At 46.8% G+C, this 24,205-nt stretch overlaps 1 protein-coding gene across 3 annotated transcripts in view; it reads left to right on the top strand.

Annotated features, from left to right (window-relative positions):
- The window catches only part of ARMH4 (armadillo like helical domain containing 4), a 227,601-nt gene that overhangs the window by 49,304 nt on the left and 154,092 nt on the right, over positions 1-24,205 (top strand). For all 3 annotated transcript variants that reach the window (XM_068252013.1, XM_068252012.1, XM_068252011.1), the window contains exons 2-4: positions 14,674-15,746; positions 17,493-17,723; positions 20,505-20,699. In XM_068252013.1, the coding sequence (XP_068108114.1) occupies positions 14,711-15,746; positions 17,493-17,723; positions 20,505-20,699 (1,462 nt within the window). In that variant the 5' untranslated portion in view covers positions 14,674-14,710. The remainder of the gene's footprint in view (positions 1-14,673; positions 15,747-17,492; positions 17,724-20,504; positions 20,700-24,205) is intronic.

Below are 24,205 nucleotides of genomic sequence, written 5' to 3'. Positions count from 1 at the left end.
CTTAATAGAACGCCAGGGTGGTTAATGAGGGTGACTAATTGAGTAGAAGTGTCTAACCACTCTGTGAGAGCCAGAACTCTTAATGGTTGGTAGGGGTTCAAAAACTTATTTCACTCAATGGAATGCAAATCAGTTGCTATCTTTTATTTAAGGTTATTTTTTCGATTTTCCCTTTGATGTGCTATCTGCCACTGTTAAAATAAACCTACCATTGAAATGATACTGTTCTGAGACTTTTCATTTCTTTGTCATTGGACAAACTTACAAAATCAGTGAGGGGGTCAAATAATTATTTCCTCCACTGTATACCTCTTGCTTCAGGTTCCCTTAATGTCTATGCATGATATAATGCATCTGATGTGGTTGTGGAGTTGTCTCTGCGTTTGATACACTGATGCAAGCTGTCGGCTGGTGTCTGTTGTGCCTGGGGAAAGTCATTTGTAGCTCATGTTGTGCCGTCTCCAGAGCTTTTCCGCTTCAGTTAAGGGATCTTTTCTGGAAGGGTTTTCACAACACTCCAGCTGTGGCAGCCTTTGTAAGTCACTGCTAAAGATGAAACAGTCTCCCCCATGGGACCGTGTACCAGCGCAGCGCACAGGCCACGGCAAAGACAAAGGCGCACTAACCTTTCCATAACCTTGCAAGTTGCCAGATGTCATCCAAAGGCTTGAAAAGCAAGGGAGCAAAATTCTGCAAATTAAGTTGGCTTCTGCTGGATTTCTAGGCGTTAACCCTGAATCTCGATTAAACCTTAAAGGACCACTCCAGCCAAAAAAGTAAGCAGTTAAAATCTGACAGAACTGACAGGTTTTGGACTAGTCCATCTCCCCATGGGTATTCTTAGTATCTGCCTGAACAGCAGGTGCTAAGCCTAACTGCCAAAATAGTGTGCAAGTGAGTAGGGATGCTGGCTGGGATCTTACTGTTTTGGCAGTTAAACTGCCGTTCAGGAAATGTTTTGGAAAACAAAGAAAACCCTGAAAATCCCCCATGAGGAGATGGACTAGTCTAAAACCTGGCGGTTCTGTTAGATTTTAATTGCCTACTTTTTTCGCTGGAGTTGTCCTGTAAGTAGTCCTTACTATGATCTATATTGCACAGAACAGAACATTTAAATTATGCTATAACCGTAATGTTGTGTATTTGTGCATTAAAAGATCATCATAGCTAAAAAAGTAGGCAGTTAAAATCTGACAGAACTGACAGGTTTTGGCCCAGTCTATCTTTTCATGGGGGATTCTCAGGGTTTTCTTTCTTTTCAACAGCATTTCCTGAACAGCAGTTTAACTGCCAAAATGTTAAGATACTCATTCACATTGTGTTCCACTTGCGTTAGCGTTCGCGTTGGGGTTATTTTGTACCGATTTTTTTTTTCGATTCCCAGTGCTTGGGTGGGCATTTCGTTTTTGTGAAAAGCTCTTTTCTAAGCGTTTTTTTTTTTATTTACTCCCTGACGCAAGTCAGGAAGTGAACTTTTTGACCCAGAATAGAATAAATACAATGTATTTATTCTTTCAATCGCGAGCGCAATCGCCCCACAAAGTGGTTTTGTGAGCTTTAGATCGAGTCATGCACACAGCGGTGGAGAAGGTGGAGAAGCAATTCCCCCCCTTCCCTCACCTTAGGGCTCTCCCTCCCTCCCTCGCTCGCTCTCCCCTCCGAACTAATGTGCGGGTGGCTGGCGCCTGGCAGTGGACGGAACTTACCTTCCGTCTTGCGCCAGCGCCGGAAGTTCTGGTGCCGCTGCTCTGGTCTGGACCAGACCAGAGTAGCGGCTAATCCATCCCGCGCCGGCACTGCATCGAGACGGAAGGTAAGTCCCGCCCGCTGCCTGCCAGCCACCCGCACATTAGTTCGGAGGGGAGAGCGAGCGAGGGAGGGAGAGCCCTAAGGTGAGGGAAGGGGGTAGAGATGGCCCCCCTTCTCCACCGCTGCTCACAGCTCTCCCTCTTCTCTGCGCTGCTCCCCTCCTGCTGGGGGCACACCTGGCTACCTATTCTGGTACATATACCCCTACCTACATATACTGGGCACATATAACCCTGACTATATATATTGGGGACATATACCCCTACCTACATATACTGGGCACATATACCCCTGCCTACATATACTGGGCACATATACCCCTGGCTACATATACTGGGCACATATACCCTGCCTACATATACTGGGGACATATACCCCTGACTACATATACTGGGCACATATACCCCTGGCTACATGTTCTCGGGACATCTCTACCCCTGGCTTCCTGTTCTGGGGACATCTATACCGCTGGCCACCTATTCTGGGGACACCTATAGACCTGGGGCTACCTATTTTTGGGGAACCACTGCTGTCAGATTGAGTGTATTTTGGGGAACTGCTGCCAGGTGAGAGGTGTCTACCATATTAAGGGGGCACTCTGCCTATTTATGTGAAATGCTGTCTATTTATGTGCCTCATGACTCCTGATTTTGTCTTTGCCTCATGGTTACTGAATTTGTCTTGTTGGAGGCCTCATGATTTGTTGGGGGCCCCAAGATCGCTGAATTTGTCTTGTTGGGGGCCTCATGATTGCTCAATTTGTCTTGTTGGGGGCCTCATGATTGCTGAATTTGTCTTGTTGGGGGCCTCATGATTGCTGAGTTGGTCATGTTGGGGGCCTCATGATTGCTGAATATGTCTTGTTGGGGGCCTCATGATTGCTGAATTTGTCTTGTTGGGGGCCTCATGATTGCTAAATTGGCTGAATTTTGCAAGACAAAAGTTACTACAACAATGTGAATTTTGTGAAACGTGAACCTTAGAATTTCCAAATTAATTGAAGCATGAGCTCCCCCACCCCCACACTTAAAACCACCATGCAAATGTTTGTTTTTATATTGGTTGGCTTAGTGGCCTTTACCTGGCATAATTGTTTTCAAACAATAATAATAAGGAATACTGCATTAACCACTTGATGACCCACCCTTTACCCCCCCTTAAGGACCAGCGCTGTTTTGAGTGATCTGTGCTGGGTGGGCTGTGCAGCCCCCAGCACAGATCAGGTTGCAGGCAGAGAGATCAGATCGCCCCCCTTTTTTCCCCCCTATGGGGATGATGTGCAGGGGGGGTCTGATCTTTCCTGCCTGCCTGGGTGTTGCGGGGGGGGGGGGGGGGGGCACCTCAAAGCCCCCCTCCGCGGCGAAATCCTCCCCCTCCCTCTCCTACCTGCCCCCCCCGGCGATCGAGGCTGCACAGGACGCTATCCATCCTGTGCAGCCAGTGACGGGACGTCCCCTGTCACATGGCGGCGATCCCCGGCCGCTGATTGGCCGGGGATCGCCGATCTGCATTACGGCGCTGCTGCGCAGCAGCGCCGTACAATGTAAACAAAGCGGATTATTTCCGCTTGTGTTTACATTTAGCCTGCGAGCCGCCATCGGCGGCCCGCAGGCTATTCATGGAGCCCCCCGCCGTGATTTGACAGGAAGCAGCTGCTCGCGCGAGCGGCTGCTTCCTAATTAATCAGCCTGCAGCTGGCGACGCAGTACAGCGTCGCTGGTCCTGCAGCTGCCACTTTGCCGACGCACGGTATAAGCGTGCGGTCGGCAAGTGGTTAAAGGCGGACAAGCCCATGAACGTGGTGATAAGGTATATGGCCTACACTTATGGCTCTAGGCCCCGCATGTGACACTTGCCCCAGGCCCTGCATACTCTAAGGCCGCCTCTGATATACAGTACTGCTTTTTTCTCCCTCAACCTAATATGCATATTAGGTGCGCCCACTTTTTCTAACCATAACACACAATGGGCCTGATTCACAAAGCGGTGCTAACAGTTAGCTCGCTGTTTAAAAGCCCTTTATCACGCCTAAACTCAGTTTAGGCATGATAAGTTTAGGTGTGATAAGTTTAGGCATGATAAGTTTAGGTGTGATAAGTTTGGGCGTGATAAGTTTAAGCACCAACTGGGTTAGCACCGCAGTGCACAGCTGATCAAAAGTTTTGCGCTAGCAAAGCCTGGTGCACTTCGCATAGAGTTTAATGGCGCTGCTTTGCGTGCGGGACTTTGCGCGCGATCTAAACTTATCATGCCTAAATTTATCACGCCTAAACTTATCACGCCTAAACTGGCTTTTCACCAGTGTGGTGCAGTGGTTATCAAGCCTAAAGTCTCTAACTGGGTTAGCACTGCTTTGTGAATCGAGCCCAATTACTCAATAACCTAGTTTGTGAGCTTTGCGGTCTTTGGCATCAATAATTTGCATTGAAATGAAACAAATCTGTCTCCACCCCCTTTTCTGAACCCCAGTCACCCAATGACCAACTTTACCAGGTTTGAGGCTTGTGCCATTAACAGTGCAAGAATGGCAGCAATTAAATATTCCCCTTGAAAAATTAATAGGTGAATTTTGATTGGATTTTGTAGGCTCCACCCACTTTTCTGAATATTAATCCCAGTCACCCAGTGACCAACTGTGCAAAGTTTAAGAACCCTGCCATTAACAGTGTAAAAATGGCTGCAGTTTGCATTTTCCCAGTGAAATTTGTATTTGTCTCCACCCACTTTTTGGTTATGGTGATAAAAAGTATCCTATATGTTATTCCGGGTAATGTTCTATGTGTGTGCCAAATTTCATTCAAATCCATTCAGCCATTGTTGCGTCATTGAGTAACAAACATCCAAACTTTCGCATTTATAATATTAGTGAGATTTGCTTTTTAAACACTTCAAAATGTATAGTTAGTTGGATGAGTTAGGGCTATGGCCCACTATAGTGATTTTAGCATGTTTTTGGCATTGCCGATGACTGCTGGCAACTCAAAAAGCACTATGCTATGGAAAGTCAATGGAGGCAAACCCACAATAATGATTGTGATAAGGAAAATTGCAATTGCGGGTCCTGCACCATTTTTGACGGGATTGCACTCCAATACAGGAGGGACAGTACAAAATCACGTTGAAATTGCTAAATAATATCAGAATCAGAATCACTTTATTTCGCCAAGTACAGCAGAGCTATACTCGGAATTGATTGTGGTACACACGGCATAGACATAGTATAAGAGGACAGATGCACAACACATATAACTAACAATGATACAAGTAAAGAAATGCAGTAGTGATATGGATATGGCCTTCACGTGAAACAGTCCAGAGGCAACAGTTAGTCCATTAGAGCTACTACTGATAGTGGATAGGTAGTGGGGACCGGGCAGGCAAATGGGCGAGAGCTGGCTGACCGACCCCGCCAGGGCAAGCTAGTGGGCGGGCCTTGACGGGGAAAGATTGGAGTTAAGCAGCCGAACCGCTTGGGGGAAGAAGGAGTTTTCCCGCCTGGTGGTCTTGGATGTTAGTGACCTGTAGCGGCGGCCCAGCGGGAGGAGCTCGAAGTAGCGACTGCCTGGGTGGGAGGGGTCTTGGGAGATCCTGGTGGCTCTCTTCATCATCCTAGTGGAGTGGAGGAGATCGAGAGGTGGAAGAGGAGATCAGATGATCCTCTCTGCGTCCGTTATGACTCTCTGCAGTTTGTGCTTGTCCCTGGCCGTTGCGCCTCTGTACCAGACAATGACTGAGGAGCAGAGGATGGATTCTATGGTGGCAGTATAGAAGCTTGTTAGCAGTTTCCGGGGCATGCCAAAGCGCTTCAGTTGACGCAGGAAGAATAACCTCTGCTGAGACTTCTTCTGAACGTTGATGGTGTTTTGCCCCCATTTCTGGTCATTCGTGAGAGTCGTGCCGAGGAACCGTACCGATGACACCCTCGAGACTTCAGCTCCCCCAATGAGGACAGGTGGAAGGGGGGGAGGGTTCTTCCTGATGTCTACGACTAGTTCAAACGTCTTTGCTGTGTTGAGTACAAGGTTGCTGTCTCCGCATCAGTTGCAGATGCTCTCGACTTCACTGCGGTATTTGTGCTCCCCGTTGCTGCCAATTAGGCCAATAATAGTGGTGTCGTCCGCAAATTTGATGACCTTCACCGAGTCGGCGGATGAGATGCAATTGTTGGTATAGAGGGAGAACAGTAGTGGAGACAGAACACAGCCTTGTGGAGCCCCTGTATTGGTGGTTCGTACGCTGGAGTAGCAGTTTCCCAGCCTCACCTGTTGCGTTCTGTTCGTCAGGAAGTGCTTGATCCATGCCCGGAGGGTGGGATCCACCCCAAGCTGCGTCAGGTTTGTGAGGAGGATATCTGGGCAGATTGTGTTGAACGCTGAGCTAAAGTCTAGGAACAGTAGCCTAGCGTAGGAGGCAGAGTTGTCTAGGTGCTCCGTGACGTATGCCAAGCTGGCATTGATGGCGTCCTCCACGGATCTGTTTGCCCTATATGCAAATTGGAGTGGGTCAAGGTGGGCGTCCGTGAACTTTTTCAGGTGGGCAAGGACCAGTCGCTCCAATAGCTTCATGATGTTAGAGGTTAGGGCCACCGGTCGGAAGTTGTTGTGCTTAGTGCTGCCTGGTTTTTTCGGAACTGGTACAATTGTAGACCGCTTAAAACAGGAGGGGACTGTGCCATCCGATAGTGATTGCTTGAATACGGAGGAGAGCACAGGGGCTAACTAATCGGCACAGGTTCTCAGGCAGATCGACGACACTCCGTCGGGGCCAGAAGACTTCCTGGGATTCAGCTTGCGGAGGAGCCGGAGTACCTCAGTTTCATGGACGGCGGCAGGAGCCAGGGTGCCGGATTCACCCGAGGAGGGGGTCCCCATGGCCGTGGCTGAACGGTCTGTGTGCTGGATGGGTTTTCGCTCGAACCTGCAGTAGAACTCGTTGAGCTCCTCTGCCAGTCGAAGACTCGGGGTCACCGGTTGAGGAACGGGTTTGAAGTTCCTGGCCGCCCTCAGGCCCTTGTAGACCACTTAAAACAGGAGGGGACTGTGCCATCCGATAGTGACCGCTTGAATACGGAGGAGAGCACCGGGGCTAACTGATCGGCACAGGTTCTCAGGCAGATCGACGACACTCCGTCGGGGCCAGAAGACTTCCTGGGATTCAGCTTGCAGAGGAGCCGGAGTACCTCAGTTTCATGGACGGCGGCAGGAGCCAGGGTGCCGGATTCACCTGAGTGAATGCAGTGAATGCAGTGATTTTACTATCTGAACCACCCTAAAAAATTGCAACCGCTAGAAATAAAATAAAATCACTACAAAAAATCAGGGAAATCACTTTGGAAATTTTTGAACAAAATGCTAGCAAAAAATGCTGAGCGATTGCGATCTGTGGGAGGCACCTGGCCTTATTCTTTTTCCTGCAATTTCAGTGAACTTGATTGATGAAAGAAAAAGTTTGCTTCTGCATATAATAAATTATTATTCCAGTAGATTATGTATTTATTTATTGTATTTATAAAGCGTTAATTTAGAGCATGTATATGAGGACTTTCCAGGAAAGGATCGATAGCTATCTGGTGTTGATGGTTTTTCTGGTCTACCACATTGCAATACTGGATATTAGATTACATGCTAGCAGGAATCTGGTCTAATATTGATTGGACCGTTGCCACTGCTAGTTTTGTCTTGTCTGGTGCAGGACACAGTTGGGAAGCCATCTGTGCACCCCCACCCTTCTAGTGCTCCACCCCCATTGATTGCAAAAATTATCTCCTTTCTTGATCAGTGTTCCGTTGATACAATAATCAAACATTATTGAAGAGTCCCTTAACACTTTATAATGACTTATAGTAGAATTTAATACCGTAAATACTCAAATACAAGTCAACCTCGTGTATAAGTCGACTCCAATATTTGACCCTCTTAAGCTGGAATTTTTTATTGACTTGGACTCAAGTATAAGTCTACCCAGCAAAGGTAATGGCTGCACTTGGGGACCAGAGGGGTTAATGACTGCACTACATACAGTATTGCAGCCATTTACCCCTCCTGTCCTTTAATGGAATCATCAACCAAATACAACAAAATCCACTTTACTTACCTGGGGCTTTCTCCAGCCCCTTGCAGCCGACTGTCCCACGGTGATCTCTTGCAGCCGACTGTCCCAGGATGACCTTGAGGTCGCCCTTACTGCGCTTGCGTGAAGCGCCGCTGTCAATCATGGTCACATTGTCCGCGGCTTACTACTGCATCTGCGCAGTACACCGCGGACAATGTGGCCATGATTGACAGCGGCGCTTCACATAAGCGCAGTAAGGGCGACCTCCAGGTCGTCCTCTGCATTGTGCGAGGACTACGGACCAGCGGCAGAGAGCGGAGCTGTCAGTGTGGGACAGTTGGCTGCAAGGGGCTGGAGAAAGCCCAAGGTAAGTAAAGTGGATTTTGTTGGATTTGGCTGATGATTACTTTAAGTCAAGCCAATAACTCCTCCAGACCCCCAGGTGCTGCAATTATTCACTCCCTTTTATGCAGTCCAGTATTTCCCTCCTGCCCCTTTCCTTGTTAATGTTTGTGGCCAGGACTTTCAGAGCTGTGTTTTCTTGGCATTTCCTTTCCTCAAAGTATTACTTACCGCTGGGTACATTGCTGCAAATGGGAATGTCACTATTAGTACACACATTGCTCAGCGTGCTCTGCTCAGTGTTGCGGGTGACTATAAGTCGACCCCTATACTTTTATGAAGTGACTCAGACCTAAATTTCTAGACTTATACTCGAGTATATACAGTAAGTTATTCAGGATACAAATTTTACATTAGGTATTCTGGTTTCAGCATCAGAAACACTTCCTATATCTAAATATTGCTGTATATTAATATCTAACCCCGCCCCCCAGTGATGTTTAGCCTAGGCTATATGGTTATGCAGCCTTCTGCCCCAGAGCACTCTGGGGCACCAGGTGTTCTTTCTGATCGCTTCAGTGATGCACCTTGGCAGTAGTAAATTTGTCACCAGCTGTGAAAAATGTAAGAATTTAAATCAGGGTGAGGGAAGATTTTACTACAGGATCACTGCAATTTTTTTGCCAGAATGCTTGCAAATTTAGTGTGATCTTGCATATATTTATATTTTGTGTTAAATCTTGGCAGTTTAAGTTTGCAGTTTTATTGTCTTAACATTTCCATCGGTAAGGCAATATAATTGCAGTACTGTATTGATTTTAGAACTGTTTAGCCACTTCGCATTCCTGGGTTTTTAACCCTTAAGCTGGCCACTAACGGTCCAATTTCTAGCGAAAAATCGTTCGAGCGATCAGAAATTCTGATCGGATTGGTTGTAAATAATCTCCATTGGTGGACACAATCGATTATGAACGAGTGAAAAAAATGTCGCCCGAATGAATTTTCGTCGAACGAAAATTTGGATTTTCTTGGTAGTCATGATAGATAGGAAGCAATGATTGGTTAGTTGATGGTGTAGTGAACGATTTTTCGTCCGATCAGAATTTCTGATAGCTCGAACGATTTTTCGCTAGAAATTGGACCATTAGTGGCCAGCTTTAACCACTTAAAGGAATCATCAGTCGATTTCACAAAAATCTGCTTTACTCACCTGGGACTCTCTCCAGTCCCTTGCAGCCGACTGTCCCCCGCTGTCACCTCCGCTCTCCACCGCTGCCGCAGCATGGTGCCCTTACTGCGCCTGTGTCAAATGCTGCTGTCAGTCATGGCCATGTTGTCTGCGGCTTAATGCGCAGGTGCAGAGCTCCTGCGCCTGCGCAGTAAGCCGCGGACAACGTGGCCGTGATTGACAGCAGCGCTTGACGCAGGCGCATTGAGGGCGACTTCGCGGTTGTCCTCTGCACTGTACAGCAGGCAGCGGCGGAGAGCGGAGGTGACAGCGGGGGACAGTCGGCTGCAAGGGGCTGGAGAAAGCCCCAGGTGAGTAAAGCAGATTTTTGTCAAATCGCCTGATGATTCCTTTAAGGACCACAGGCTTACACCCCCCTAGTGACCAGGAGATTTTTTATAATTCAGGACTCTGCAGCTTTAACAGCCATAGAACTTAGCACACAAATGAATCTGCCCCCCTTTTGTTGCCACCAACAGAAAGCATCTGATTGCTGCTGCCACTGAAGGTTTTTTTTTTTTGTATTAATTATGTTTTTTTTTTTTTTATTAAATCACACTATTTTTCTTTTATTTCCATCCCTCTCCCCGAGATCCAATCAGTGATCACCTCTCATAGGCATCAGCCTATGAGATGGGATCATATTGTGGGCCACTCGAGGGGACAGCTTTGTCACTAAGCTGTCCCCTTACAACGCTGTGCATAGATCACCACGCTATATAGAGAAAAAAACATTTATTTTCTTCTAACAGCCTGCTAGCCACAATCGCGGGTTGGCAAGCTGATCTCCTCGTGGAGCTCCGAATGTAAAGCGGGGATGCGCGTGCGATCCCCGCTAATCTCCTCTCCCAGGACTTGATGCCAATCAGCATTAGGCGGTTCTGGGGGAGCCACTCTGCGGCCACCGATCGGCGTTAGGCAGTCGCAGACTGGTTAAAGTGAACCATAAAGCATAGGAAAAAAGTCTGGCACTATAGTGTTTATTGTGCAAAAATGACACAAAAATGTAAGGTAAAAAGCATCAACAGGATATGACAATCATTCAAAAAATGACAGTTCAAGGAGTCATACCAGTAGTGTCTTTGGTAACGTCTGGGTGTGGGTGGGAGGCAGCGATGGTGGGTGCCAGAGGGTGCACGGCCTAACAACCGTTTTGTATGGCTTGCGCCAAGCTTTTTCCAAGGTGGACATCCACCTTGGAAAAAGCTTGGCGCAAGCCACGCGAAACAGTCGTTAGGCCGTGCACCCTCTGGCACCCACCATCGCTGCCTTCCACCCACATCCAGACGTTACCGAAGACACTACTAGTATGACTCCTTGAACTGTCATTTTTTGAATGATTGTCATATCCTGTTGATGCTTTTTACCTTACATTTTTGTGTCATTTTTGCACAATAAACACTATAGTGCCAGACTTTTTTCCTATGCTTTATGGTTCATGATGAATTCTCTCCTTTATCAGTCTTGAGCACATAGTTGTCTCGGTGTATCATCTGCTATCAGCTTTTTTACCCTGAGTGCCTGCCAGCTCTCCCATACGCAGAGTGGTTAAAGGAAAGGTCCAAGGTCCAAAAAACAAAAATCTACTTACCTGGGGCTTTCTCCAGCCCTTGGCAGCCATCCTGTGCCCTCACCGCAGCACCAGTGTCTCCCAGCCGGTGGCCTGGAGACCTGGCCAGGTCAACATCTACTGCGCCTGTGCGAGATCCACTCACGGTTGCGCTGACGTGGTCCGGAGTGTACTGCGCAGGCGCATTCGTTCCATAAGTGTTAAGTGTCCCACCTGTCTGCCGGTGCGATTCCTAGCCTCCTCTGCCATCACTGCCATGTCCGCTGTCACCAGGATAGCCTGTACCACACAGCACCAGGCGGTGTGTGACATCAGAGATGTGTCTGGTGCCATGTGGTACAGGCCACATGATACAGGCTCTCACGGCAAAGGCAGACACAGTGGGGACGATGGTGGAGGCAGACAGGAGAGATTTTAGGGAGCTTGCGCACCAGGGGGACACTATGAATTGTGGGTGGCCAGGCAGGCAGCGCCAGCATTAGGTGGCAACACAGGACAGTTTGTAACCCCTTTATCACACTACAAAACTATACCACTTCCTGGAACTGATGAATAACAATGTTGGATATAATTCCTTGTAGATGTTACTGCTCATGTTTCTGTCTTCCCTTGCTGTGTGAGGAGCCTGATGTGTATCTGTGGTAAATGTCAGTGTTTTTTTGCCTCACAAACTCCAGTCCCCAGTTTTCCCAGTTTTAATTTCGTGCTGACCTATATTCTGTGAACAGACTACATTTGTTTAGTGAAGAACACTGCCTTTGGCAAACACGGTCTGTTGAAATGGATTTTCTTATCGGTTTCCTCATAGTGTATGTGTTGTGCACCCTGTGGAGCACTCTGTATTCATCGCCCATAACAGCCAGTAAGTAATTCTGCTCCGATGGTTGCTGCCATCCAGCAAAGTAAAGGTGCACATACGCCAGACGAAGTATGGGCAGAACGACCAGGTCTCTCTCAAATCTGATCAGAGAGAGATCTGTTACCTGCCCATACACCGCAGGCCGATTCCCGATCAATTAGAGCAAGATATCTCTCTGGAATCGGCCTTGTGACACTGCATCTGCTGCCTTGCCGCCTTTGGCGCTGTCCCCCCTAATGTAAGATGCACACCGTGCAGTATACGTAAAGAGGAATCATCGCAAAAATCTTTTAAATTTTTTTAAAAAACACATACAAATATGAAGTACATTTCTCCCAGAGTAAAATGAGCCATAAATTACTTTTCTCCTTGGTTTCTGTCACTTACAGCAGGTAGTAGAAATCTGACATTACCGACAGATTTTGGGCTAGTCCATCTCTCTATAGGGGATTATTAGCACGGCCTTTATTCTTTATAGAGACTTTCCCTAAAAATTATTAATACAAAGATGCTGGCCAGCCTCCCTGCTCGCTGCACACTATTTTGGCAGTTGGACGGAGGAACTGCCATTCACTAAGTGCTTTTAAAAATAGAGAAAACCCTATGAGAAGATGGGCTAGTCCAAAATCTGTCGCTAATGTCAGATTTCTATTACTTACTGTAAGTGACAGCAACATAGGAGAAAAGTAATTTATGGCTCATTTTACTCTAGGAGAAATGTAACTCTTATTTGTATGTGTTTTAAGATTTTCGCGACCGTTCCTCTTTAACCTGTCGCTTTCCACCGCTGTCTCCGTGCTTCATCCACATACACGTGTCCCACGTGGTTGCTGGCGTATTGGACATGGGCGCATGTGTGACATTACACACACGCCAATGTATACACTTGCAACCATGTGGGGTGTGTGTATGTGGACTGAGGAGGGTACACAGAGTCAGCGGTGGACAGCGACAGGTAAAGTATACTGCACGCGGCACATTTTACACTAGGGGGGACAGCACCAGGGGTTTCATTGCTTGTTCCGATATCACACGCTGATACCAATGCACACCCAATCAAGCGGTTGATTTGCCACCACCTGATGTATGGCCACCATAAAAGTGCCCATACATCTAGCAATGTATGAGCAGATCAACCATGAGACAGATCTCTCTTGAATCTGATAAGAGAGAGATCTGTGACCTGCCCGTACAACGCAGGCTGCCTCCATCGGCCTGCCTGGCGCCCCCCCTCCCAATGTAAAAATGTAAATGTGGCTTCCCCGATGCCCATGCAGTCTAAAATCTCACCTGTCCTTCTACCACGACTCCAGGCTTCCTCCGCCATCACCCCCGAGCACCGCCACAGTGGTGATACACCTGGTGCCTACCAGGGGTGACCGTGGATGAGGCTGGAAGTTGCGGCAGTGGGAAATATATGGTTTTTTCCTGCATGGGCACCGGGGGGGCATTTACACTTGGGGCGGCCAGCCATGCGGCAATCAGCGCGTTCGTAGGTCATAGTATCAACAAACACCATTACCGTTGCTTACGTGATTGAGCACTTTCAACCTAGATCTTTCTAGCATGTCTGATTGATGCATTTGACCGGTTTCGGCCTCCTCCAGTCACAAGTACTGGGTTCACTCCAAGGACATCACTAAGTTTGAACCCGGCACACAAATCACAGAAGCCAGACTGGTGTGAAGGCAGCAGAGCACTGAGATCATTTCTGGAATAGGGAAAAGTGGCATACTAATTACCCAGCATGCCTCCATTGTTGATCCCTGCAATCTATTCACAGTTGCTGATAAGTTTCATTTGGCTAAACAAGCACAAAAGCACAGAGAAGTGAATTTATTATGCAGTTATCTGTGGAATAAAAACTTCTTATTGTGTGCTGTGCAAGAGTTTTGGTCCGCCTTAAGTTTGCAAATTTCCAGAACCTTCTCATCAGGGGTTATTATTATTATTATCTGTAGGGGACACTATACCAAGGCGCATGGGAGCACTACAATGGAGGCACTTAAAGGAAACCTGTAGGGATAAAACAGTTGTTCTTGGGGGGTACTTCCTCGCGAGGGGGAATCCTCTGAATTTTAATGAGGTTTCCCCAGTCCTCCTCTGCAGCCCCGATCCAGCGCTGGCTCCGCTGGAGAAATGGGCATTATAATATTTACACTGCAAGTCTAGTGCAGGTGCAGTATGCAGTATCAGCTTTCTGCTTGGGATCTGGTGGAAATGTCTGAGACCGATTGGATCCGCTCTACTGCGCACGCATGAGCATTCTCCCCCTGCACAGTAGAGCGGATGTGATCAGGGCTTCCCTCTACTGAGGTGAGTATGTGACTTTTCTTTTATTTAATGTCCAGTGTTGTCCCCAGAATTTTTTCCTACCTGGGTTGCATGAAAAAGTAGCCGGGTAGGGTGCGAGGGGGGAATGCAGAGTCGGCGCAACTCTGCTTACAGCATAGGAGGAGGAGGAATTAAGCTGAGGACAGCCGGGTGCTCCCCAAAATTAGCCTGGTGGAGCACCTGGCTAAAAGAGCCTTGGGAGAACACTGAATGTCACAGGTTTGCTTTAAGGGTTCTGAATAGTTGACAGACGTATAAAATTGCACTTTCGCTTCAATAGGTAATTAAGCTACAGGACCCAAATTGTCAAAGTACAGACCTGCTAATTAATGGATTTCTAATTAAATAGTGCAAAGCTGAGCTGGAGTGTCAAATAATTTGCTCATACTAAACCTATAATTTGTGTTATTTTATACCTTAAGTTTACTTACATGTATATAATTCAGCTGAGCTGTAATACCGTTCTTTTTCTTCTTAAAGGGCTATCTTTCCTGGTTATATCAGCTGCCTCATCACCATGAAAAGGTCACTGGTCTTCCATATATGTGGGCTACTATGTAGCATCCTTCTGGTGTCACCAAGGGCTACATGTCTTTCTCTTCAGAGGCTAGAAAAAAGAGACGTTAACAATGAAGAGGTTGGTGGAACACATACCTCTAAGACACGTCCCGGTGATTCTCTGCTTCCAACACCGTCTGGCATTCCTAAAGATGTTAACGTGCCTGTGACCTTGAGAAATGTTGTGCCCGCTATTCCAGAACAATCACAAAATCAGTCTGGACTTTTAAACAATGGCACCCTTAATCCAAACCCAGAGGTCAATGTTCTTTCTCCTACCAATGCAGCAGGTCCTACTGCTCAGATTAAAACCCCTAATGTGAATAGTGTCCAGACTACATCTGGTCTTTTGACTGACTACACCACTGTTATGCAAAACCAACCTCCAGATGAGAACGGTGCGAAGAAAAGCCTTGACAACCAAGAAAATTTATCACAAGTGAACACAATGGAGATGTTAACCACAAACCCTAGGACCAGCATTTTAGAAACAGAAAACATTCAGTCCACTATGCCTGTTGAACTCATTGGTCAGCCATCTACGTCTACTCACGTGTTGACTCCAGAAATTCCCTCAAGCTCAGGAACCTCAACATTGATCAACCAAACTAATGGTAGGGCCGATTTTACTGTGTCACTAATAAACGAGGACTGGGACGACACCAAAATTATAACCCCTCGTTCTAACACAGTGAGAACTGGAGATCAGGTGACTCCAGTTCCAGACCAGGTTATGGAAGATGAAAGGGATGAAACTGTCCTGTTTACTATCTCTCCAGGAGTGACCGTACCATCTGACGACAAATCTGTTTTCAGTGCAACCAAAAATACGCAAGACAAAGAATTGTCATCAAACTTTGATGAATCCACAGTGACACATATGGTGTCTCCATCACCAGAGATAGACTTTGTACCCCATGATGACTTATCCTCACCACTACCAAGTATCACTCTTGATGATACCCAAGAGCTAAAACTTACTCCACCACACAAAGGTAAGTTAAGTAAGAATAAAATGTCATTCTACTATCACCCTTCAATTTGGTCTTTCCGTTGGTGCAGGCACGGGCATGATAAAGTGTTCAATGAGACGTTGGCCCTGTTGTATTTGAAGATCAGTGGAGAGCCTAAAAGTGTCCACACACCATACAATTTTTTAAATATCTTTTCAATTCAAGAATTGCACTACATTTTTCTGACTGATTGTAACATTTCAAAAATCTGACCAATGTACCACATACACGTTAAATGTTTTCCCCCATTATGAAAAAAGGATTACAAACTCAGAAAACATTTCTTGGGTCTGTACATCAAATAATTGACAATCTATCACACACCATACAATTTTGATAAAAATTGTTCATAAAAATCTTTTATCAAGTAAAAGCGGGAAATTTGATCAGATTTCTCAAACCAATTAATTTTTTTTTCTCGATTTTTGGGACAACCGAATATCGTATTGGTGTAAAATTGGATCTTTTAATTGTATGGTGTGTGGCCACCTTTAGGCCTGATTCTAATCATATTTTTATCAAGAGACTAACCGGTTGGAAGCACCAAAACACCGTACGCGCATATGATTGCATTTGGGAGCAGCTTTTTATGTTATAGTCACTCTGTAAAAAACTGATTGTTTGGTTGCACATGATGTAAAATTGCAGGATCAATCAAGATTCACCAGCACATCTGATCACGCACTGAGTAGAAACTCAGGTACAAAATGAGATACATACCTAAAGAGAGGGAAGCCATAGGATCCTGTTGAGGCTTCCCTTCGTGCTCTGATGTCCCCCATTGCTGAGTGTGGCTCCCTCAAAAGATAAGTGACAAGGCATTGTCGCTGATCATATCGGGGCCGCGCAGTTCCTCTTCCTGTAGCGTGGCTGCGCAATAGCCGTACAAGCGCAGTAAGCTGGAGCCGTTTGTGTACGAGTAGTTCTGTACTTCTGCGCATTGGCGGCTGTGCTCGCGTCACTACTGCACGGTCGTGCTCGTAACAGAGGAGGTGCGGGGCCCCGATCTGGAGGGAGGACATCTCAGCGACTGGGGACATTGGAACACCGAGGGGGGCCTCAATAAGATCCAGAGGCTTCCCTCTTTTCAGGTAAATATCTTATTTTGATCCCGCTTACTTTAACCTCCCTGGCGGTAAGCCCGACACAGTGTCGGGCTAGCCGCCGCAGGGGATCGCATGGCCCCGGGAGGATTTTTTAAAATAAAATTTGTGCAATAGTCTTCAGCTGGCACTTGGCTAGCTACCTGTGCCCCCCAAGTGCCTCCGTTCTCCCCTCGATCCCCGCCGCAATACATACCCCCCCGGGGTTACCGCGATGGCGCAGCCTCCCGATCAGCTCCAGACTTCGCTATGAGGAGGATCGGGATTGCGCATGACGTCATGTCCGATCGTCGCCATAGCGACGACTGAAGCTAATTGGGAAGCTGCGGCTCTAGCGGTATGGCGGATGGATGAGTGTTGCCGGCGGTGATTGGGGGGAGCAGATAGGTGCTGGGGGACTTGGGGGACACAGGCAGCTAGCCCAGTGCTAGCTATGATGTTTCAAACAACTTTTATTCTAAAAATCCTTCCCACGGACGCAGCCTCATAAACTGAGTACCGCCAGGGAATTCAAGTAGCGTCTATTGTGAATAAAAAACTATAACGACACTGTCTGTTCCTCTTAACCTCTATGGAATGTTCCTCTCACTTTCTGCCTGTTTTGTTTCTATTTTCTCCCCGGCAGATGTCATTCAGCCAGACTCAGACATAAGTGATAACAGCAATGTCACGGTGACACCTGCCATCGCTGTGGATGCTACAAGTCAGGAAACCACCCGGCAGCCTGAAGCAGAGAAAGCAGAGGAGGCAGTGATGGATAGCGGAAAACTGAAAGAGACTGCAGCCAGTGACAAGTCCATTACCAGTCCCACAAATACATCTCAGGTCTTACCTGATGAAATACCTGAAACTGAAGGTACTGTGAGAGGGAAACCTGTCTGGCTGAAGGTGGCCACACACCATACAATTTTTTAAATATCTGTTCAATTTAAGAATTGCGATCAATTTTTCTGACTGATTGTAACATTTCAAAAATATGACCAATGAACCACATACATATGTTCAATTTTTCCCCAATTATGATAAAAATGATTGGACACTCTGACAAAATTGCTAGGGTGTGTATAATAATAAATTGACAATCTAACACACACCATACAATCTTTAGAAAGATTGAAAAAAAATATCTGGCATTCCGGATCGATAAAAATCGAAGAAAATGGAAATCTGATCGGATTTTTCAGTTGAATGAAAAAAAAAGCTTTCGATTTTTCTGGAGATCCGATCGTTTTTATCGAATTACCATAAAATCGGATCATTTTATTGTATCGTGTGTGGCCACCTTGAGGCTAGGTATATACACTATACAATGGCCACAACTCACTGAGAGCAGTTCGGTAAAATAATTTAGGACCGTAAATTACCGCATTCGTTATTTTACACTTTTTTGTTTCCAAATTCACTAAGATTTACCACATGAGGTATAAGTTCAGTAATTTACTTTAAAAACAAGTTTCAATTCACTAAGCCTTGCTCAGTAATAGGGCTGCTCAAATAGTTGCTATCCGGATATCTCCTAGTAGAAATGTGCGGGGGGGTCAATCTTAACTGTCTGATGTCTTCTTCATCCGTCCCTCGGCGCCTCCCACGATGCGCTCCAACCCAGAAGGAGGAAGTGTTTGTAATCACGTGACCGCCGCCTGGACCGCATCGTGGGAGGCGCCGAGGGACGGACCGAAGAAGACGTCAGACAGGATTGACCCTCCCGCCCACCCCGCACAGGTAGCTGGGAGATATCCGGATAGAACTATCCGGATGTCTCCCGGATCCAGATTTGAGCAGTGCTAAAGGGGGAGGATGGTGCTGTGACATTTGTCACAGCACCACAAATGCAACTGTATTAAAAGTATGTTTATAATAAACCGGTTCAGGGGTACTTTAAGTGAATTTTGGTTAAATTATTTTGGTGTATTTTTTGCTTGCTATGGCCACACAAACTATTTTATTGTTAGTACAGTAGGTTGCAAAAGTATTCGCCCCCTTGAAGTTTTCCACATTTTGTCACATTACTGCCACAAACATGCATCAATTTTATTGGAATTCCACGTGAAAGACCAATACAAAGTGGTGTACATGTGAGAAGTGGATCGAAAATCATACATCATTCCAAACATTTTTTACAAATAAATAACTGCAATGTGGGGTGTGCGTAATTATTCAGCCCCCTGAGTCAATACTTTGTAGAACCACCTTTTGCTGCAATTACAGCTGCCAGTCTTTTAGGGTATGGCTCTACCAGCTTTGCACATCTAGAGACTGAAATCCTTGCCCATTCTTCTTTGCACAACAGCTCCAGCTCAGTCAGATTAGATGGACAGCGTTTGTGAACAGCAGTTTTCAGATCTTGCCACAGATTCTCGATTGGATTTAGATCTGGACTTTGACTGGGCCATTCTAACACATAGATATGTTTTGTTTTAAACCATTCCATTGTTGCCCTGGCTTTATGTTTAGGGTCATTGTCCTGCTAGAAGGTGAACAGTCTCAAGTCTTTTGAAGACTCCAAGAGGTTTTCTTCCAAGTTTGCCTTGTATTTGGCTTCATCCATCTCCCCATCAACTCTGACCAGCTTCCCTGTTCCTGCTGAAGAGATGCACCCCCCGAGCATGATGCTGCCACCACCATATTTGACAGTGGGGATGGTGTGTTCAGAGTGATGTGCAGTGTTAGTTTTCCGCCACACATAGCGTTTTGCATTTTGGTCAATAAGTTCAATTTTGGTCTCATCTGATCAGAGCACCTTCTTCCACATGGTTGCTGTGTCCCCCACATGGCTTGTGGTAAACTGCAAATGGGACTTCTTATGCTTTTCTGTTAACAATGGCTTTCTTCTTGCCACTCTTCCATAAAGGCCAACTTTGTACAGAGCATGACTAATAGTTGTCCTATGGACAGAGTCTCCCACCTGAGCTGTAGATCTCTGCAGCTCGTCCAGAGTGACCATATGCCTCTTGACTGCATTTCTGATCAGCGCTCTCCTTGTTCGGCCTGTGAGTTTAGGTGGATGGCCTTGTCTTGGTAGGTTTACAGTTGTGCCATAGTCCTTCCATGTCTGAATGATCACTTGAACAGTGCTCCGTGGGATGTTCAAGACTTTGTAAATCTTTTTGTAGCCTAAGCCTGCTTTAAATTTCTCAATAACTTGATCCCTGACCTGTCTTGTGTGTTCTTTGGACTTCACAGTGTTGTTGCTCCCAATATTCTTTTACACAACCTCTGAGGCCCTCACAGAGCAGCTGTATTTGTACTGACATTAGATTACACACAGGTGCACTCTATTTAGTCATTAGCACTCATCAGGCAATGTCTATAGGCAATTGACTGCACTCAGATGAAAGGGGGCCGAATAATTATGCACACACCACTTTGCAGTTATTTATTTGTAAAAACTGTTTGAAATCATGTATGATTTTTGTTCCACTTCTCATGTGTACACCACTTTGTGTTGGTCTTTCATGTGGAATTCCAATAAAATTGATTCATGTTTGTGGCAGTAATGTGACAAAATGTGGAAAACTGCAAGGGGGCCGAATACTTTTGCAACCCAGTGTATGTAAAAATATCTCTTGAGAAGACTCAGGAGAAGAGTTTTTGAATTGGGGCCATTGACTGATTTGGTCATTATTTTTGCTTACAGATTTAAGGCCACTTTCTAAGGAGGATGATCATATGGTTGGTTCCGTATCTCCAGCTGTACCAGAAGTGACGGTGGCACCTGACCATGGCATGGTTGTCACGGTGACATCTGCCCCTCAAGTCAATGTGATGGCTCCCCCCACAAGACGAATCACAACAACACCAGCCTATGGGGTGACCAAGCTGGAGTCTGAAGGTGGGTATGCATTCTGTGCTATAAGAAGTTTCTTAAAGAGACACTGTAACATCAAAAACATCCCCTGGGGGGTACTCACCTCGGGTGGGGGAAGCCTCGGGATCCTAATGAGGCTTCCCACGCCGTCCTCTGTCCCACGGGGGTCTCGCTGCAGCCCTCCGAACAGCCGGCAACAGACCCGACTGTCAATTCAATATTTACCTTTGCTGGCTCCAGCGGGGGCGCTGTGGCTGCTTTCGGCTCCGAAGTAGACGGAAATACCCGATTTCAATCGGGTCCGCTCTACTGCGCAGGCGCCGGAGTGTTGCGCCTGCGCAGTAGAGCAGACCCGAAGGCGATCGGGTATTTCCACCTACTTCGGAGCCGACAGCCGTCAAAGCGCCTGCGCAGGAGCCAGGAAGGTAAATATTGACGTCACCGCTGTACGGAGGGCTGCAGCTAGACCCCTGAGGGACGGAGGATGGCGTGGGAAGCCTCATTAGGATCCAGAGGCTTCCCCCACCCGAGGTGAGTACCCCCCAGGGGACGTTTTGACGTTACAGATTCTCTTTAAAGGGAGCCTGAGGTTTGAGTGATATGGAGGCTGCCATATTTATTTCCTTTTCAACAATACCTGGCATTCCTGCTGATTTTTCAGGCATCAGTAGTGTCTGAATCACACACCTGAAACATGCATGCAGCTAATCTAGTCAGACTTCAGTCAGAAACCTCTGATCTGCATGCTTGTTCAGTGTCTATGGCTAAAAGTATTAGAGACAGAGGATCAGGAGAACAGCCAGGCAACTTGCATTGTTTAAAAGAAGATACATTTATCATCCTCCATAACCCTCTCACTTAAGGTGTCCCTTTAAGGGTCCTTTTTACACCAAAACCTATACTTTTCATAATGTACAGAGTAGAAAGACGAATAACACTTTTAGATTGTTACTGCTGTTTGTGCGCCGTTTGGCAAAATGTTGGCTTAGTTCCTGTGCCAGTGTCACTATAGGCTCCTTTCACACCGACAGTAAAATTGTTCTGGTTAGTGGCGTGCAACACATCGGAATGGATGCAAACAGATCCTATGTTAAGCAACAGGATCTGTTCACATCAGTCCATCCATAACAGATCCCCTCTCACTAGCTTGTTGTTGTGCACTTTGCTCAAAATACTCACCTGCCTCTGTGTATACTGACCCCAGAGCCCCAGCAGAAGTATCTCAGGCTCCCATTGGTTGCAATAGACCAGTGAGAATCGTCTCTTCCCAGGGAGGATTCTCATTCAATCAGTGAGTAGGAGACCAATGAAAATCCTCCTTGGGGATGGACAATTCCTATTGGTTTATTTCAAACCAGTGTGAGCCGGAATTGCTTCTGCTAATGCTCTGGGTATACTGGCATTTCCAGCATGCAAGGACCAGAATCGATGGCGGCTGAGGAACGTACGGCAGCAGAGATGAGGGGAATGCGGCAACAGGTGCTGAGCAGGTAGCGATCTGATTAGAGAACCGGATGAAAAACTGATGCACAATGTAAGAAGATGATCCGTTTAAAGGGAAAATGGATCAGTTGGTCATTTGGTATGGTGTGAATCCAGGCTAATATAATGTGGCTTTCGAGGACTTCCAAACCCTTCCGAGAACAGGGTCGGTGCTGCCATACAGGCAAAGGGGGCAATTGCCCCAGGTCCCATGACCTCTGCAGGGGCCCCTACGCCGCCGGACCCTGCCCGTTGGTTACCACTCACTGCTCCCAAGGGCCCCTGCACATCAGCTGCATTAATCAATTACCTGTCCTGGCGGGCAGCGGCTGTACCACCTGTGCAGTGTTCAGCCATGCAAACAGCCTTCTGTCTATGACCCGCCGCGTGTTTTCACATAACACACGCTGGATAGAGAAGAGAACATCCGAAGACACAGCTGGCAGGAAATTTGAACAAGGGGACAGCGAGGGAACGAGGAGACATACTGTAGAGAGGACCGGAAAGGCTCTATAAGATCCATAGCCTTCCCTCTTCCTAGGTGAGTATCTAACTTTTTTTAGGTGGCTATAGGTATCCTTTAAGTGATAGGAGAGGGATCAGCATCTTCTAAGTATGGCGTAGCTGATTCCTTCAGATTCATAAATCCGTTGATGAGAGTAAGCTCTGGTTGAGCTGGCAGTTGGCTGATAGGTGGGATTAACAAGAGAGACTTGCTGGTGCTCCCTCCTAGCACCAGAGCTGGATCATCCACAAGTTATGTACCTAGGTCCTGATGGAGGTCCACAGACTGTGATGCCACTTCCTGATTCCCAGCATTTACTTCATCTTACCTTATCAACACATGTGTGAGACAGGAGAGGGGAAAACTATGTTGGTGTCTTAAAGTGTCCCTGAGATGAGTAATAATAAAAGATTTATACATACCTGGGGCTTCCTCCAGCCCCCTCCGCACCGACCGCTCCCACGCTGTCTTCCTCCATTTCCTCTCTGTCCCGTAAGAAGCCCCCTGATAGCTTGGCCAATCAGGGTCCTGCTGCGCAGAATGCTCTCACTCTCAGCCTCAGGAGTGAGATGGGGGAGGGGGGGTCGCACTGCGCATGCTCTGACTGGCCAAACTTATGGGGCTGATAGCGGGAGAACGAGAAGGCGGAGGAAGATGACGTGGGAGAGATCGTGTGGAGGGGGCTGGAGGAAGCCCAAAATTATATTTATTTTTACTCATTTCTGGTACCCTTTAAGCCTTGAACATGACTGACCAATTTTACCACTCTATGGGCTTGATTCTCTTAAGAGTGCTGTTAGCACACCCATGCTAAGCAGTTAACACGCGAGGTGGCGTGCGAACATCTTTACGTGCGCAAAGTTTCGCGCCCGCGTGGTAGCTACCGTGTGTGAGCCAAAGTCCGCGTTATCGCATGCAAACGGTAGTTACCGTGCGGACTCGAAACTTTGCGCGCATAAAGATGCGCGCACGGCACCTCGCGTGCTAACGGGCGTGCTAACAGTTAGTACTCTTTAGAGAATCAAGCCCTATATAGTATGAGTGTTTATGTACACAATCTGCAGTCATACTACATGAAGATGGTAAAATTGGTCAGTGATTGGTCAATCATAATTGAAAGTGTGTGCAACAACAACAAATAACATTTGTAAAACGCTTTTCTCCCATAGGACTCAAAGTGCATAAACACGGTTTAGACCAATAATCGGTTGATTGGTAAATCGTAGTACAGAGGAAGAATTCTATAAGTCCGGAAATGTCAAGCTAAACAGGTGGCTTTTCAGTCTGGATTTGAATAACTCCAGGGATGAGGCTGTATTAACTGGGTGTGGTAGGGAGTTCCAAAGAGTAGGAGCAGCATGACAGAAAGCTCTGTACCAGGCTTAAAGGAAATATCAGGCAAATAAAAAACAGACTTACTTACCTGGGCTTCCGCCAACTCCTGGAAGCTTATGTATCTCGCTACGGGAGCGTGACCACAATTGGCACTGCCGTGCACATGCGCAGCAGCCACAGACCTCGCCGGTTCGGCGGCTGCCACAGA

This window comes from Hyperolius riggenbachi, chromosome 9 (genome assembly GCF_040937935.1).
Source record: "Hyperolius riggenbachi isolate aHypRig1 chromosome 9, aHypRig1.pri, whole genome shotgun sequence".
In the NCBI taxonomy this organism is placed as follows: domain Eukaryota; kingdom Metazoa; phylum Chordata; class Amphibia; order Anura; family Hyperoliidae; genus Hyperolius; species Hyperolius riggenbachi.
This window is presented reverse-complemented; position numbering and strand designations above follow the sequence as displayed.